The sequence below is a fragment of the Moschus berezovskii genome, chromosome 2 (assembly GCF_049115385.1).
Source record: "Moschus berezovskii isolate FMDL1 chromosome 2, NW_MosBer_1.0, whole genome shotgun sequence".
Classification (NCBI taxonomy): Eukaryota; Metazoa; Chordata; class Mammalia; order Artiodactyla; family Moschidae; genus Moschus; species Moschus berezovskii.
In genome coordinates, this window is record NC_142461.1 from 115,410,327 (window position 1) to 115,426,189 (window position 15,863).

The window sequence follows — 15,863 nt, forward strand, 5'->3', positions numbered from 1 at the left end:
ACTCTTTGCGACCCCATGAATCACAGCACGCCAGGCCTCCCTGTCCATCACCAACTCCCGGAGTACACTCAAACTCATGTCCACAGAGTCGGTGATGCCATCCAGCCATCTCATTCTCGGTCGTCCCCTTCTCCTCCCGCCCCCAATCCCTCCCAGCATCAGAGTCTTTTCCAGTGAGTCAACTTGTCGCATGAGGTGGCCAAAGTATTGCAGTTTCAGCTTTAGCATCAGTCCTTCCAATGAACACCCAGGACTGATCTCCCCTAGAATGGACTGGTTGGATCTCCTTGCAGTCCAAGGGACTCTCAAGAGTCTTCTCCAGCACCACAGTTCAAAAGCATCAGTTCTTCGGCGATCACTCCCACATTAGATTTGGATGCCACAAACATATTGAGCGCCGGCTGTGTGGAAGGAAGACAGCATGCTAGGGATATTCGTGCTAATTGTTTGATTCACCCTTGCAAGAGCCTGAGAGCGGATGTCATGAGTCTCCCTTAGAAAGAGGAGCCTGTATTTCTTTTCTTTCCATACAGCACTAACTCAGAGATCCTTCAGAGAAAGTTACATTACAAAGTTTGAACTTTTCCATCCCATCTCTGGCTGTAGAATACAGGTTTCACCAGTATCCCAAGATACATCATCTTGGGTGCCCTTAGGATTGTCCCATCTTTTCAGGCTTTATGAAACTTCAAACACTGGAATTAAACTGCTAGTTCTTCTTGTGACTCAGTACTCTTAGCTTTTATTTCTATGCGAATGACCGTTCCTAAGAGATGGAAGAGTGAAAAAGAAGGAATCTAATTTTATGAGACAGACTTCCAACTCTACACACACACACACCATTTTTTATAAGATAATAACCTTTGGAACTTCTACTGTACTTTAAGTGGAAAGAAAATAAGCTGAGTTCATCAAGAATTACTGGTGTCTCTGCTGTCTTTGCAGAGAGCAGCTGAGCCCTTTGCTCCAGGGAACTTGACGGTATATTCACTGGTCCTGGAAATGTTGACTTTTGACTGCCCAGACTGCCAAGTCACTAGGAAATGTGGAGGCATGAGCCTGCATTGGTTCCATATTGACCGGGGCAGGAACCCCCAATATTGTAACTCAGCACAGCTGCATTTTATAATAGTCACCACCGCCAGGGAGGTTGCAGAACTCTGATAATTACTGGGAAAGAAATAACACAATATTCTTTGATGAGAAGATTACTTTGAGAATTTGATTGTATAATGAAGATGTTGCTTTGAAAGGTACTTCCTATTGTTCTGAATCTGAGACTCGCTAGCAAGAAAAAAAAAAGTGTCACTTGTTTTGACATGCTACTTAGAAAAATTCTCTGTTTATTACATTAACTGCGGCATTTTAACTGTCAAACTATGAAAGAATGTTCTGTAGTTTAAAAAACAGAATAGAGCTTCAGGGGAAATTTTTTGGCACACTCTTGTTGCTATTGGTATTGAAAAAAAAACATATATTCTGAATGCGAAATTAGCTTTTTATGTGGTGGCAGGCAGAGTGACTCACAATGCCCACCCGGCCTCACAGGTGCAGACCTGGGTGGCTTTGGGGGGCAAGTTCTGTACAACAGTGACAGTTTGATGGCGCTGTTGCTGCAGCTTCCAGACAGGGCCAACAAACCTAAAATGAGCTTCTGGAGCTTATTGTTTTGATTTTGCTTTGTTTATAAGCCTAAAAACAAGAGGTTACCCTACAGCAAATAGATGCAGTAGAGACCCTTACCAGCAGAAACATACTTTCTGGCTACCTTTGAGCAAGTGCTTTGGAGAGGGACTGTGGGCAGAGAGATGTGGAGTGAGCGGGTAAACAGAATGTTACAAGGCCGGCTGGACAAAAAGAGGCTTCAAGGAGACAAAGAAGGCCCTTGCCATACAAGGCTCCCAACTATCTCTTCCAAGTAAAGTGAGACCTAGCGCGCCACTGTTTAGAATCTTTCTGAAGATTTTTTGTTTCAGAAAACAGCCTAAAGGCAGGAGGGAAATGAAGTAGATGCCATTTCCCGAATCTAATTCTAGGTCTGTCTGAAATTTTGAAATTCCCTAAAAGCCTAGAAGCTTGTCAACTGGGCCTGAGCAAAAGCGGGGGGAAATGAAATTATATATACGTAATATTCCCTGGTGGCTCAGAGGTTAAAGCGTCTGCCTCCAATGCGGGAGACCCGGGTTCGATCCCTGGGTCGGGAAGATCCCCTGGAGAAGGAAATGGTAACCCACTCCAGTATTCTTGCCTGGAGAATCCCATGGACGGAGAAGCCTGGTAGGCTACAGTCCACAGGGTCACATAGAGTCGGACACGACTGAGCGACGGAACGGAATATATTTGAATTTTATATGTATTTTATAAATTATATATAAATTTATGTGTAGTCAGTCACTTCAGTCATGTCCAACTCTTTGTGATCCTAGGGACTGTGGCCTGCCAGGCTCCTCTGTCCATGGGATTCTCCAGGCAAGAATACTGGAGTGGGTTGCCATGCCCTCCTCCAAGGGGTCTTCCTGACCCAGGGATCAATCCTGTGTCTCTTAAGTCTCCTGTGCTGCAGGTGATTCTTTACCTCTGAGCCACTGCGGAAGCCCACATAGATTTATATTTGTTGCTGTTGTTCAGTCACTCAGTCATGTACGACTCTCTGTGACCCCATGGACTGCAGCACACCAGGCTTCCCTGTCCTTCACCGTCTCCTGGAGCTTGCCCAAACCCATGTTCACTGGGTCAGTGATGCCGTACCATCTTGTCCTCTGTCGTCTCCTTCTCCTCCTACCTTCAATCTTTCCCAGCATTGGGGTCTTTTCTAATGAGTTGGCTCTTCATATCAGGTGACCAAAGTATTGGGGCTTCAGCTTCAACATCGGTCCTTCCAGTGAATATTCAGGATTTATTTCCTTTATGATTGACTGGTTGGATCTTCTTGCAGTCCAAGGGACCCTCACGAGTCTTCTCCGACACCACAGTTCAAAAACATCAGTTCTTCGGCCCTCACCTTTCTTTAAAACCCAACTCTCACATCCATACACGACTACTGGGAAAACTGTAGCTTTGTCTATATGGACCTTTGTTGGCAGAGTAATGTCTCTGCTTTATAATATGCTGTCTAGGTTTGTCATAGCTTTTCTTCCAAGAAGCAAGCATCTTTTAATTTCATGGCTGCAATCACCAGGAAATATATACAAATATATATGTTTATATAAATTATATATGTATATTTGAATTGCTGGCAGGTTCTGGAGTCTACCAAATGGTCAGAAACTCATAATCATAAGGTCATTTATTTCATGTGCTTGAGTAATATTTTCTAACCTATACTGTGGGGCATAAGATTGAAAGGAGACAATTTAAGATAATCAAGTGATATGAGAAAATACCAGAAGAGAGTTGTTTAGACAGCCACCACCTGCTGTTCCACACACGTGCTCTAGAGGGCACGCGAGAGGTTGTGTGTTTTCTCTTCGTTAGCAGAGCCTGTTTTAATAGTCTTTACCTGTCCAAGCTATTTTTGGAGGGTGTGATATTTGAAATCCTGATAGTTATAGGAAAATTTGTTTCTTCAGTGGAACCCAGATTAGCAAGCCTTAACCATTAGTGCTTAGGCTTGTGATTTGTGCTGGGATATGCCAAGAGAATGTTCAGAGTAAGAAAAAAAGTCCATCCTTAGATGCAAATCAAATGAAAACAGAAGCATGACTAAAAGACTGATCTTTAGGAAATAAAAAAATTCACTATGGAGTTTTTTCCTTCACTGCATGATGAACTTTGCCTTTGTTTTTCCTGAAAAGATGGCTGTGCCCTAAATGTGTTTGTGGAATTTACCAGAAGAAATGATTGCATTAAGTGGACTGTTTCTAGATTTTAGATTTGCCTTTCCCCTATGAAAGTAGTTTTCTCCTTGTTCCTCATGTTTACATGCCCAAGAACTAATCTTTGGATTGATGCTATTAGGATCCAGAATTGGGAGAGAAAAAGATGGATATAGCTGCTGTTTACAGTTTAGGCATCATTATTAGATTGCCTCAAGATTTTTATGACTTTTTACTATTCAAGTTGATCTGTTTATTGCATAGAAAATTTGGAAAGTACCAGAAAGAGTCAAAGAAGAATAAATAACACCTGCCGATCACATCTTCCAGAGATTATTATCATTAACATTTTGGTACCTACCCCTTGATTATTTTTCAGTTCCTCACATTTACACTTAGTAATATAGCATAGCATTCTCCCTTAGCCATAAATATTTTTTAAAGGAGGGATTTTTAATAGGTCCCTAGTAGGAGAAGGCAATGGCAAGCCACTCCAGTACTCTTGCCTAGAAAATCCCATGGATGGAGGAGCCTGGTAGGCTGCAGTCCGTGGGGTCGCTAAGGGTCAGACACGACTGAGCGACTTCACTTTCACTTTTCACTTTCCACTTTCACACATTGGAGAAGGAAATGGCAACCCACTCCAGTGTTCTTGCCTGGAGAATCCCAGGGATGGGGGAGCCTGGTGGGCTTCCGTCTATGGGGTCACACAGAGTCGGACACGACTGACGTGACTTAGCAGCAGCAGCAGCAGCAGCAGTCTATCCTTTGAGTGAAGAGGAACTAAAAAGCCTCTTGATGAAAGTGAAAGAGGAGAGTGAAAAGGTTGGCTTGAAGCTCAACATTCAGAAAACAAAGATCATGGCATCTGGTCCCATCACTTCATGGGAAATAGATGGGGAAACAATGGAAACAGTGTCAGACTTTACTTTTTGGGCTCCAAAATCACTGCGGATGCTGATTGCAGCCATGAAATTAAAAGATGCTTACTCCTTGGAAGGAAAGTTATGACCAACCTAGATAGTATATTAAAAAGCAGAGATATTACTTTGCCAACAAAGGTCCGTCTAGTCAAGGCAATGGTTTTTCCCGTGGTCATGTATGGATGTGAGAGTTGGACTGTGAAGAAAGCTGATCGCCAAAGAATTGATGCTTTTGAACTGTGGTGTTGGAGAAGACTCTTGAGAGTCCCTTGTACTGCAAGGAAATCCAACCAGTCCATTCTAAAGGAGATCAATCCTGGGTGTTCATTGGAAAGACTGATGCTAAAGCTGAAACTCCAATACTTTGGCCACCTCATGCGACGAGTTGACTCACTGGAAAAGACTCTGACGCTGGGAAGGATTGGAGGTGAGAGGAAAAGGGGACGACAGAGAATGAGATGGCTGGATGGCATCACCGACTCGATGGACATGAGTTTGAGTGAACTCCGGAAGTTGGTGATGGACAGGGAGGCCTGGTGTGCTGTGATTCATGGGGTCGCGGAGAGTCGGACACGACTGAGCGACTGAACTGAACTGAACTGAGTCTATCCTTTGAGTACTCCTTAGTGAGATCAGTTTGTCATTGTTGGGTGTTTAGGTTGATTCTCAAACCCTTTTTAACCACGGCAGAAAATAAGAAGTGCTTTTCTTCCTAGAACAAAGAAAGAATTCCTAGCCTAGCAGGGCTGCAGGAGTGGGTAGGGCCAGAAAAATGTCAAGAAAGTTCCAGTAAGGAACCAAAGGAGTGCCCCCAGAGCAGGCATGTGGGTAAATGTGGCTGGAGAGTTAGGCTGAGGTCAGGTTGAAGGGGGTCTGCTTTTCTGTGTGTCTTGTATATTATTTTATAGCCATTTGGAACACCGTTGACTAGTTTAAAGGGAGGTGTGGCATGGCCAGCTTTGCAGTAGGTAGGTTTCTCTGCTATCTGTAGAGAATGGATTGGAGGGCCCGAGACTAAAGATAGAATGCCGGATACTGAGTTTTTTGAGAGGAGAATTAATGGTATTTTGAGAATTTAATGACAGCTTTTGAGATACATGCATTTGACCTAAGGGTCTGCTAAATAAAGTGAAAGTCACAGTAAGCACAAAAGCCCTGGATTCTGGTCTTACCAAGTTACCAGTAAGTCCCCCAACATCTTCAAATTACAAGTCTCTTAAACTCTAACATGAGTTTAATACCTGCTTACTCTCATCCCCTGGAGAAGGAAATGGCAACCCACTCCAGTATTCTTGCCTGGAGAATCCCATGGACAGAGGAGCCTGGCGGGCTACAGTTTGTGGGATCATAAGTGTCGGACACGACTTAGCGCTATCTTTCTTACTCTCTCCCAGTTTCACAAGGGATTGTAAATGGAAAAACAAATACAATAGTGTTTAATTACAGCCAGCGTTTATTGAACACATGTGTGCTAGGCACTGTGCTCAACAATTGTCTGATTCTGTTCTTTCAACAGATCTTTGAGGTTAGTTATTAATATTATCCCCATTTTATGAATAAGGAAAATGAAGCTTGTGTTAAATCGCTTGTTGTTTATCCTGAAAGAGGGGGACTCGGGATTTGGTCCAGGTCTTTCTGACTCGAGCCTGTGTTCTGTTCTGCGGTCTACCTCCTGTCCCAGGCCAAAAAGGCTTCAAAACGGTCTCTTGGCTTTGTTCTTTGAGCATTGTTGAGGAAACATGTCATGGAAATCTGATTTTAAAATAGTTACTACAGACTAGTATCAGTTCATTAAATGATGACTATATAGACTTATGCTGTGCTGTGCTTAATTGCTCAACCCAACTTTTCATGAATCCATGGACTGTAATCCACCAGGTTCCTCTGTCCATGGGTTTCTCTAGGCAAGAATACTGGAGTGGGTTGCCACGCCCTCCTGCAGGGAATCTTCCCAACCCAGGGATCGAACCCAGGTCTCTTGCACTGCAGGCGGATTCTTTATCAATTAAGCCACCAGGGAAGCCCATATAGACCTGAATGAAGTTCAAATATGTCATCTACTATAGAAAAAATTCATATCAACACACAAGTCAGGATCATAGACAAAACATAATAATTAAATATGATTTGCATTATACCTTTTATATATAGTGACCTCATTTACATCCCCTCTTTGAACCTCAGACTAACTGTGTGAACCGAGTAGTGCTGATGTTATTACCCACAATTCACAGATGGAGAAACTGAGCTTAGTGGATTCTGAGTGTCTTCTTCATCTCACAGTAGTATATGTAGCTGAACCCGAGACAGAGCCCAAGTCTGCTTACTCCAAATCCAATTTCATTCTTTTTTTATTTCATGAATAATAATATTTCATCCCTGACAGCCTCAAGTTCTTCTCTGGTTGATTTACTGAACAAGCAGTGTAATGCAAAGAAATATCTTTCTGTCCCTATTTCATGAAGAATTAATTTTTATAAAGGAAAAATAATGTACCCACATAGCATCTCCTCAAAAAATGTTTGCATTTTCTATCTGATATATATGTCTCATACACAAATGCAGTTAGCTATAACTATCTGCTTCCATCCAAATTTGTTTTTCTTAACTTGCTGCTTAGGTATTTTAAAGGAAAATATTTGTGGCTGTACCTTTGAAGAGGTTTAATGGTACACTTCTGTTGTGCTCTGATAGTAAACACTTTTGCTGGGAGAATTTCTGGCATATTTAGCTTCTGAACTTGAAAAACCTCAAATCACAATGTCGCCAAACACTTAGGCCTCAGAGGCACTGAATTATGGAACCTTTACCCCATGTCCTGATGGGGATGACCTCATTTCTCTCAAATATGCTCGAGGCTTTTACCCTTAACAGCAGTTCTAAACTGCGTTCATTTCTGACTTCACAAAGAAGGGAAGAATCCCCATGTACACAGGGTTTGCAGTCAGAACTAGAGAATGTCTAATTGTATCTGATAAGCTTAAAAGAGAAAAACAAGATGGCAGAGGAGTAGGTGGATGTGGAGTATATCTCTTTCTACGGATATATCAGGAATACACCTTCAGATACAGAAATGCTTGCAGAACACCAGCTGAGAGCAGACCAGAGTACCTGACCACTGGAAAAGAATATATAGGACCATGCAAAACTCGAGATCAAGCCCTGAGCCTTTGGAGTGGGACTGACTCCAAGACCCTAGACTACCGGAACCCTAGGGAATATCAAATAGTAAGAACTTCCACAAAGGAAACCACTTGAATATAAGGCCAGGCATCACCCAACCACCAGAAGCACTCTGTGCAGGACGCCTCATCCAAACAACAAAGAAGACAAAAATACAAACTCAGTCATCAGCAGACAGGATTACCACCTCACTCAGCCCTGCCCATCAGAGGGGAAAGAAAAACCTCAGCACAAATCTCACCCTATATGAAACTTACACAAATGCCTGGACCAACCTTAGGTGGGCAGAAACCAAAAGGAAGAAATAATTCAGCCTTGAAACCTGGGAAGAAGAGACCTCAAACACAATAATAAGTTTTTTAAAAAAATATGAAAAGGCAGAGAAATACTGCACAAATGAAGGAACAGACTAGAAACACAGAAGTCCAAATAAATGAGGAAATATGCAAACTGCCTGAAAAAGAATTCAGAATAATGATAGTAAAGATGATCAAAACCTTGAAAACAGAATGGAGAAAATGTATCTGATAAGCTTAAAATGCCCTTTTCTGGGTTTGAGGGTAAGGTGAGAGGGTTGTGGTGTGTCAGGGAAATGAGCCGATAGAGTGGGGGAGGATACCTTAAATGGCCCATCACCAGGCTCTGGGAATGTCTCAAATACTTAAGAGCTAACTCTTAAGAAGCAAGTGTCCTGGGAGGTGAAGAAAAGAAACAAACACATTGTGTGGGTTTGTTAGACAAGGGGTGGGAAACCACACCAAACTTTCCTTTAAGGGAAGTGGAAGAGTTGAATCTCAAGAAAATCTTTTAAGAGCATTGGAAAGTGACTCATGCTTAAGAAATGACTTGAAAGCAGGAGAATCAGGTGGACTGAGGTGGAGTGTTACCACCAAAATAAAGCATTCCAGCCCCAAGAAAAAAATAGGAAAGCATTTCCTTTATTTTGGTGCTTGACCAGATGTTACGTATTTATAACACTGACTTTTCTGGGTATTTTTCCCATGCACCAGGGAATAGGTCTACTGGGTGACAAGTCTAGAAGAACTGGGTTATTTGTCTTTCATCTGCCCAGGATACCACTGGCCATGCCAGCGTGCCTGCTTGGTGCCTGGGCAAATCCCTCATTTTATCCACGTTCCAATAACCGAAGAGCTCTGTTTCTGACCTTGATGAATTCCTTGATAAAACTGTATTTACCAGCAGCTTCCAATATCACCTGAGCCCTTCCATCCTTTAATGTAGAAAATGCCTCTCCCTCCATCCCCGTTTATTATCTTGTCTGTAACTAGACATTGCCGCCAGAATGCATCCCCTGCAGAAACTAGGCCTTTCCCCAGCAGGATCCTGCAAATCCCCATCAATGTGGCACCACGCAGGTTTGTAAAGAAGCAGGGATGCCTAATGCCTCTCCCTGTGACATCTGGAGAAGAACAAGTAAAGACCAGGTACATTCACGTGCTGCCACTCAGAGCAGCCGGAGAGCCGATTCACTTCCCTGGCCTCATAGGTCCTCTGTGAAGATAACGTGCGAGGTCCCTCCTCCTGCTCGATCGGGACACAGTGTTCCCTTGGCTCTTGAAAGCCAGATTGCCTTCAGCCCTGGGGACCCTTTCATGACTCTTTGAACAGGCTGGGAGCCGATTTGTGGGATCCCTTCTCCATTTTTCTTTCCTGTCTGCCCCTACAAAGACCAAAGCATGAGAGGTACTCAGTGCCACTGTCTGCCACAAGAAACCTGCTTGTAAAACGCGACTTTGTTCAGTGATGATGGTGGGGAAGTAGGTGGGGCACATGGAGGGGACAAGCTTCATTTGAGGCCAGAGCAGAGAGGTCTTTTCTGAGACACCAGATGGCATAGCAGCTCTGAGCCGGCGTCCCGGCCAAGGCTCGGCCTGTTCTGTCACTGCAGCCACAAGTTCTAGGGCCACTGGGCAGGGGGAGGGGCTCCCATCTGACTCCCACTCATGGACACAGGATGGCCACACCAACTTCGGCTCCATCTGGCCTCCTCCCTGGGACCTACCTCAACCTTCAACCCTAACAACATGTTGATGGAAACCCCTCACGGCACACCTCTCATGAATGCTTTTGTTGCTTTCTCAGCTATAAAGGTACTCATTTTCTAAAGCCAGTCTCTGCTCACTTTGCCATCCTGACTTCTCTCACCTCGTTAAAACATGTGCTATAAACAGGACCAAAAAGACAGTTGCTGTCTGGGTGGATCACCCAGTGACAGTGACCTGCCCTGTGATGACACTGACCGCTGTAGACCACAGGCTTGTTGTTGTTGTTTTTTTTCCTCCTTTCATTCAGAATGTTATTTAGGACTCAGAGACTAAACTATTTCTAGGCTTTGTTCCATTTGGTTTCACATGGCTGTCATGGGTTTCTCTGGGGCATCCAGCAAGCCCCATGGAAGTCTTTATTTCTTGGTTTTGGTTACTGATGAATGGAGGACCAGGGGTAGAATGAGTTCCACGTGGGTCTCTGCAGATTGACCAACAGCACCCCCAGCCCTGAAGGCAGTGGGGGCTGTGCTTCGGGACAGGCCTTGCTTTCTATGAGAGGCACATGGGGAGCAGGCAGGCTGAACCCCTCCCTCCTGTCCTCCTACCAGTTGCCAAACTCAGGAGACTCTCCCAGGAAAGGAGTCCTTCCCAGGAAGTCCCTCCTGGGAGAGCTCCCACTTCTCCCCCTCCTCTGTATCTGGCAGGAGGGCCCAGGGCTCTGCTTCCTTCTCAGGCCCCTCCTGGACATCTGTCTTGGCAAGTCTCAAGTTGGAGCCTGGGCAGCCTGCTGCTCGCCGGCCCCTGCCCTGCGTGGGGTGGTGTTTTGATGAACTGCTGGGACCTTCTCCTGTCCTTGTCTTATCAGCAGTGCTGTCTTCCTTCCGTGCGGGTTTCCTTCTGTGGGTGCAGAGCTGTGTCTGCCTCCAGGCGTCTCTCAGCCATTCTGTCCCCGTCTGCTTCCCATCACCCAGGAATTCCCGAAACACTCTGATCTTGCTGATAGTACTATTTTATTGTTTGTCACGGTGGCGTGACTTACTTTCAGTGCTGTTTTGGATTTTAAAACATCTTTCCTGTTATATGTTTAGGATGGCAGACAAAATTCTGACCAAAACAAGGATCCAGTCCAATAGGTGCTGCTTGGTTTTTGACGGTCATCTCTGAATGGCCCCCACTGAACTTGATTTAGACGGGATAGCTTTAGCTGGTAATTTCTTCAAACTGGATAAGTAAATTTATAATCCTACCAAAAAGAAATTTTGTCTTTTCTATCTTTGAATGGTATTTGGAGTAAGAGGTCAGGTCGAACATTTTCATCCTGTCTCCTCCCTCCATTAATTATTAACTGCTTACCACATCACATATGTGTACTATCGTTAAAGAGAATTGTGTCATGGGCATCTTGTCTTACTGGACCTTCAGTGGGGAGGATAACAGAGCATAAGACCTTCAGGATACAGAACAAGAGCTGGTCCTTGGTATTGCTGCCACCTCCCCTGGGCAAACCCTGAATTCAGCAGGAATTGTGAGAACTCGTGCATTCATCCAAGGAGACGTATTGAACACCTCCCACTTTATCATGTCATCCTGCATGGGTACCATATTTCCAGTGTATCAATGCTTTGTGTATATTAGCTCATTCTATCTTTACAACAGTCCTGTTTATTATCCCTATTTTTACAAATAGGAACCAAGCATTAGACCAGTCGGGTACCTAGGAAGTTCCTATTTTAGATCTCAAATCCTGTTTCTGATATTAACACAGTGCCCTTTGCACTACCAGATGCTGCTTCTCTTGAGAAGAGCAGTGTAGAGTCATGGATTTCTAAGCAAATAACATTCTTCATAGTATGTTTCAATTGTGACAGCAGTTGGACCATGTGCCTTGGAAGAATAAATTCTGGAGAACCAGTTTTGCCTCAGAGAGGGGACATCTGAGCTGGGCTTGGAGCAGAAAACAAATATCCCAGGCGAAGAGAAGAACATGTGAAGAGTCTTAGAGGTGCGAAAGAGCACGGCATGTTTTAGAACTGGAGACGTGTCCAGTTATGCCTGGAGCACAGAGCACATTAGCCAGGAGGAAAGGTGTGAAGAGAGGAGAGATGGGTCTAGAAAAGTCCACTGAGACCAGCTTAAAAAGTTTTGTGTGATGATGAGGGAGCACTTCTGGACAGACTGAGTTTGTGGGTTGTCTGGGAATTGATGGTCAGGAAGCTATTTGAGCTCAAGAAAGAAATCTGTTTGGAGATTAAAATTTAGGTCCTCGGCATCACATAGATGAAAGCTGGGGACTTTTCCCAGGGAGACAAGGTAGAAGGAAGTGAGAGCGGAGCTGAAGACAGCATGGGGGCACAGCACAATTCAGGAGGTGAACAGAGAAACAACAGACCATAAAAGACACTGAGGAGAGATGCCTGCAGACAGGAAGAGAGCCAGCAGGGCCGCAGCCTTGGCGAGGAGAGCTCAGACAGAGCTCAGGTAGTACGGGCGAGTGGGGAGTTCGGGAGGGGGTTGAAAATAGCTTGAGTGTTGCCATCTCTGCCTCTCTCCTCCTTCACTTTGATGCAAGTCCTAAGACTAAACAACTCCAAAAGCAGCCTTGACCCACTCTATCCAGTTTCCAGTGTGCTGCGTTGAGGGTCTGACATTGTTCATCCTCATATTTTAACTCTTGGATGAAATTCAGTAACTTTTTAACATAATGGGATTTGTAGATCTTAAAGGCAGCACTGAATTTTTTAATCTGTAAGACTTGATCAGTGTGGATTTCATGTTGATACTATGTGAACCCTCTTCCTAAACTTGTAGACATCTGCTCCCCAAATTTCAACTCTGAATCTAAATTCAGGTGTAGATTTTAGAGCGAAATTCTGACCTTTCTTTTCCTAGATAGGCTTTTCCTCTCCCTCCGTAATAGCTGTCCCCCTTCCCGCCCCCATGGAGGGGAGAATGAGACTTGGTGACTGTTTTCTCCTTTAGCCAAGCTTCTAGGAGGGTCCTTGCTATTTGCAGCTGATGTCAAGAAGTAGGAACAGCAGGGCTGCTCCCCACGCTGAAGAGCCATAATCCTATTACGCCCACCTTGAGGCTTTCATGTTAGCTGCCTCTACAGCAGTAGATGGACTGAGGTGACTCAATTGACTTTTAAATCTCCAAGGGTCCCCGTTTCAAAATCCCCATGTCTAAGTCAAGTAGTAGATTAGGCCCCTTACTAAGAAGGCCTGGCTCCTTCAGAATCCCTGTGGCCCTAGCTTTTCCTTCCATGTCTGTGGGTACCATACTTTCTGCGTTCCACGTGTGTCCTTAAGTGATAATACTTGGCAGGAGGTGAACTTGGCTGGCATCTCCCTGGTTCATGGATTTAGTACCTGTTTTTGTACAGGCAGGATTAGGAAATATAGAAACAGTCCTCTTTGTTTCTATAAGAGAAGGCTGTCATATTCTTTGGTTCATGTTAAAGCTGTCCTTGAGAAGGTAATGCCCAAGGTATACAAAGAGTTTTCTTCCAGTCAGCCCCCTTTTGATCCACGATATGGTTACAAATTATCTAACGCAACTATTTTAGAATATTTATAATTCAGTTTCAATAGCTCAAAGTACTTATCTAACAGTTGACGAAGTTCTAGATATAATTTGCTGAACCAAATGTCATACTTAATTTTTAAGTTCATCTTTTTATGCAAGGGCTTGAGTTTTGGATATCATGCTGCTGCTTTTTTTTTACTTACACAAATGAATATGCAGATACCTTCCTATTTGCTGCTTCCTTTAGCTCTCACATCACTCTCACGAAGATATTGTCCCCAGTTTACAGAAGAAACTGAGTCTCCGATGTCACGTGACTGGTCAGGGGTTGTACAAAGGTTAAAACCTGATCTTCAGACTCTAAATTCAGTGCTCTGCTCAGTACAGCAGCAAGACTTCCTGAATTTACTTGATCAAGGAAAGATTTAGTCTTTTTTTTTTTTTAATTGCCATGCCACACAGCTTATGGATCTTAGTTACCTGACCTGGGACTAAGCCCAGGCCACGTCAATGAAAAGAAAGCATGGAGTCCCAACCTCTGGACTACCAGGGAATTCCCAAAGAACATTCTTCATAGTACATTGTAATGATGGAATACAATTGGTGGCTCATTGAGGTTGAAAGGTTTTGTATATTGTAACATTGAATAATACCATAAGTTACTGAAATTTTAGGACAGTGCATAACACAGGTGATGATTATGTGATAAGTAATAGTCAGCTGAGAGTAATGCCACTTGACCACCAATGTGGAGAGTGACTTCCTAGAGCTCTCAGAATTAATAACACATTTGTTTGTTTGTTTAGTTTCAAAAACATTAGGGTTCCTTATATTGCAGAAAGCAAAAGAAGAGCCAAATTACTGACCAATCATCCCTTTTCCCATTGATGTAAAATTAAACACGGTTAGTGATTTCATAATAACTACTGACATGAAAGATGTTCAGAAGTCCTCTCAGTCCTCCCTTGCCAAGATGTCCATATGCATCCAAACCTCATTGTTAAGGGCAAGGTATACGAGAGTAGTTTTAGAATAAATTATAGGAAAAAAAGAAACTGCGCATAGTATACTGATTGAATCTCATGGAAGAGTGGTAGACCATGGTACAGAGTTTGGGGAATGTGATGTTTTCTTCCCTACTTTCCCTTTCTTGATAATCCCACACACTCCTATTTGCCTTCTGCTCATCTCTTGCTCTCACCTCCACAGGGAGGTGAGAAGACATTGTTTATATAAGTCCTTTAAGTCCTGTGGTAGAAGCATATTACACCACCCAGAACAGTAGCGATGGCGGCATTATTCTTACAGGCTAAGATATCACATAGGATCCCTAGAAATTTGTGTCAGTCATCAAGTTGATTGAACCAGCAGTCCCTGGTGATGTTAAAAGATAAGTTTGCTGATCTTGATTAAGGTAGTAATGAAGGTAATTTTGTAGAATCATCATCTACAAAGTAAGAGATCTAAGTTAGCCAACTACGATGTGAGCAGAGATGTTCCTCCTTCTGAGGTTGGAAGGGAAGGGGATTGGGTGCAGTTTTGATTTCTTCCATGTCCTTCTATCAAGGAATAGGTTCATGTCAAAATTCCCTTTAGGAATTATCATAGCATCATCTCTCCTTCTGCCAGGGTCTTTTTATCAGGATTTCTCCTAAGAATTCCCTGAATATGTTTTACTGACCCCTGATGCCTTCTGTATTTCAAACTCCAGTAATGACTTTTATCTCATTATTTCCTTGTTACTTTTTTCTCGGTAGACCTGGACAGAGGACCATGGATGACCTAGAAATTATCTATGAAGAACTCCTTCACATTAAAGCCTTATCCCATCTTTCTACCACAGTAAGTTGTCTCCTCGCTGAGCATGGTTGGGGGCACTTTGAATTAAATGCACTGGTAGGACTGGGGGAGAAGACTATAATCTGAGGGAGGAACAGGGATGCTTAAATTCTACCTCAGAAATCACCCCTTCTCGCTCTCCTGAGATGCTGAGGAAGTTATACCTACATACAGTCACCAAAGAAGGATCGAGTAGTTGTCCTAAATATTAGAGCAGCCTGATGTGAGTGGAATTGCAGCATATACTTCAAACTTCCCGAGCCTTGGAACCTGTCATAATTCAACACAGAGCCAGGCCTTAAGGTAGGTTTTCAGTCCCTTCCATGAAATAAACAGCCATATGGGGCAGCAGCGAGAGAAATCAAGATGACCTGGCCTGGCCCAGGGGGCCAGCTCCACCCAGGTTTGCTGCCAAATTGAGAAAAGAAGCAGAAGGTGCCAAAGCGCATTGGTTCAGATATTTAAGGGCATAAGAGCAACACTTGCTGGTGGAAGATGGCCCAATGCCTGTATCTGACTCTGAACGTTTACATGATTAGGATACTTTAGAAAAGCAGTGGACAGAAGTG

At 43.6% G+C, this 15,863-nt stretch overlaps 1 protein-coding gene across 5 annotated transcripts in view; it reads left to right on the top strand.

Annotated features, from left to right (window-relative positions):
- Window positions 1-15,863, top strand: part of RAPGEF4 (Rap guanine nucleotide exchange factor 4) — a 330,927-nt gene that overhangs the window by 241,442 nt on the left and 73,622 nt on the right. For all 5 annotated transcript variants that reach the window (XM_088830124.1, XM_088830113.1, XM_088830121.1 and 2 more), the window contains one exon: window positions 15,213-15,297. In XM_088830124.1, the coding sequence (XP_088686250.1) occupies window positions 15,213-15,297 (85 nt within the window). The remainder of the gene's footprint in view (window positions 1-15,212; window positions 15,298-15,863) is intronic.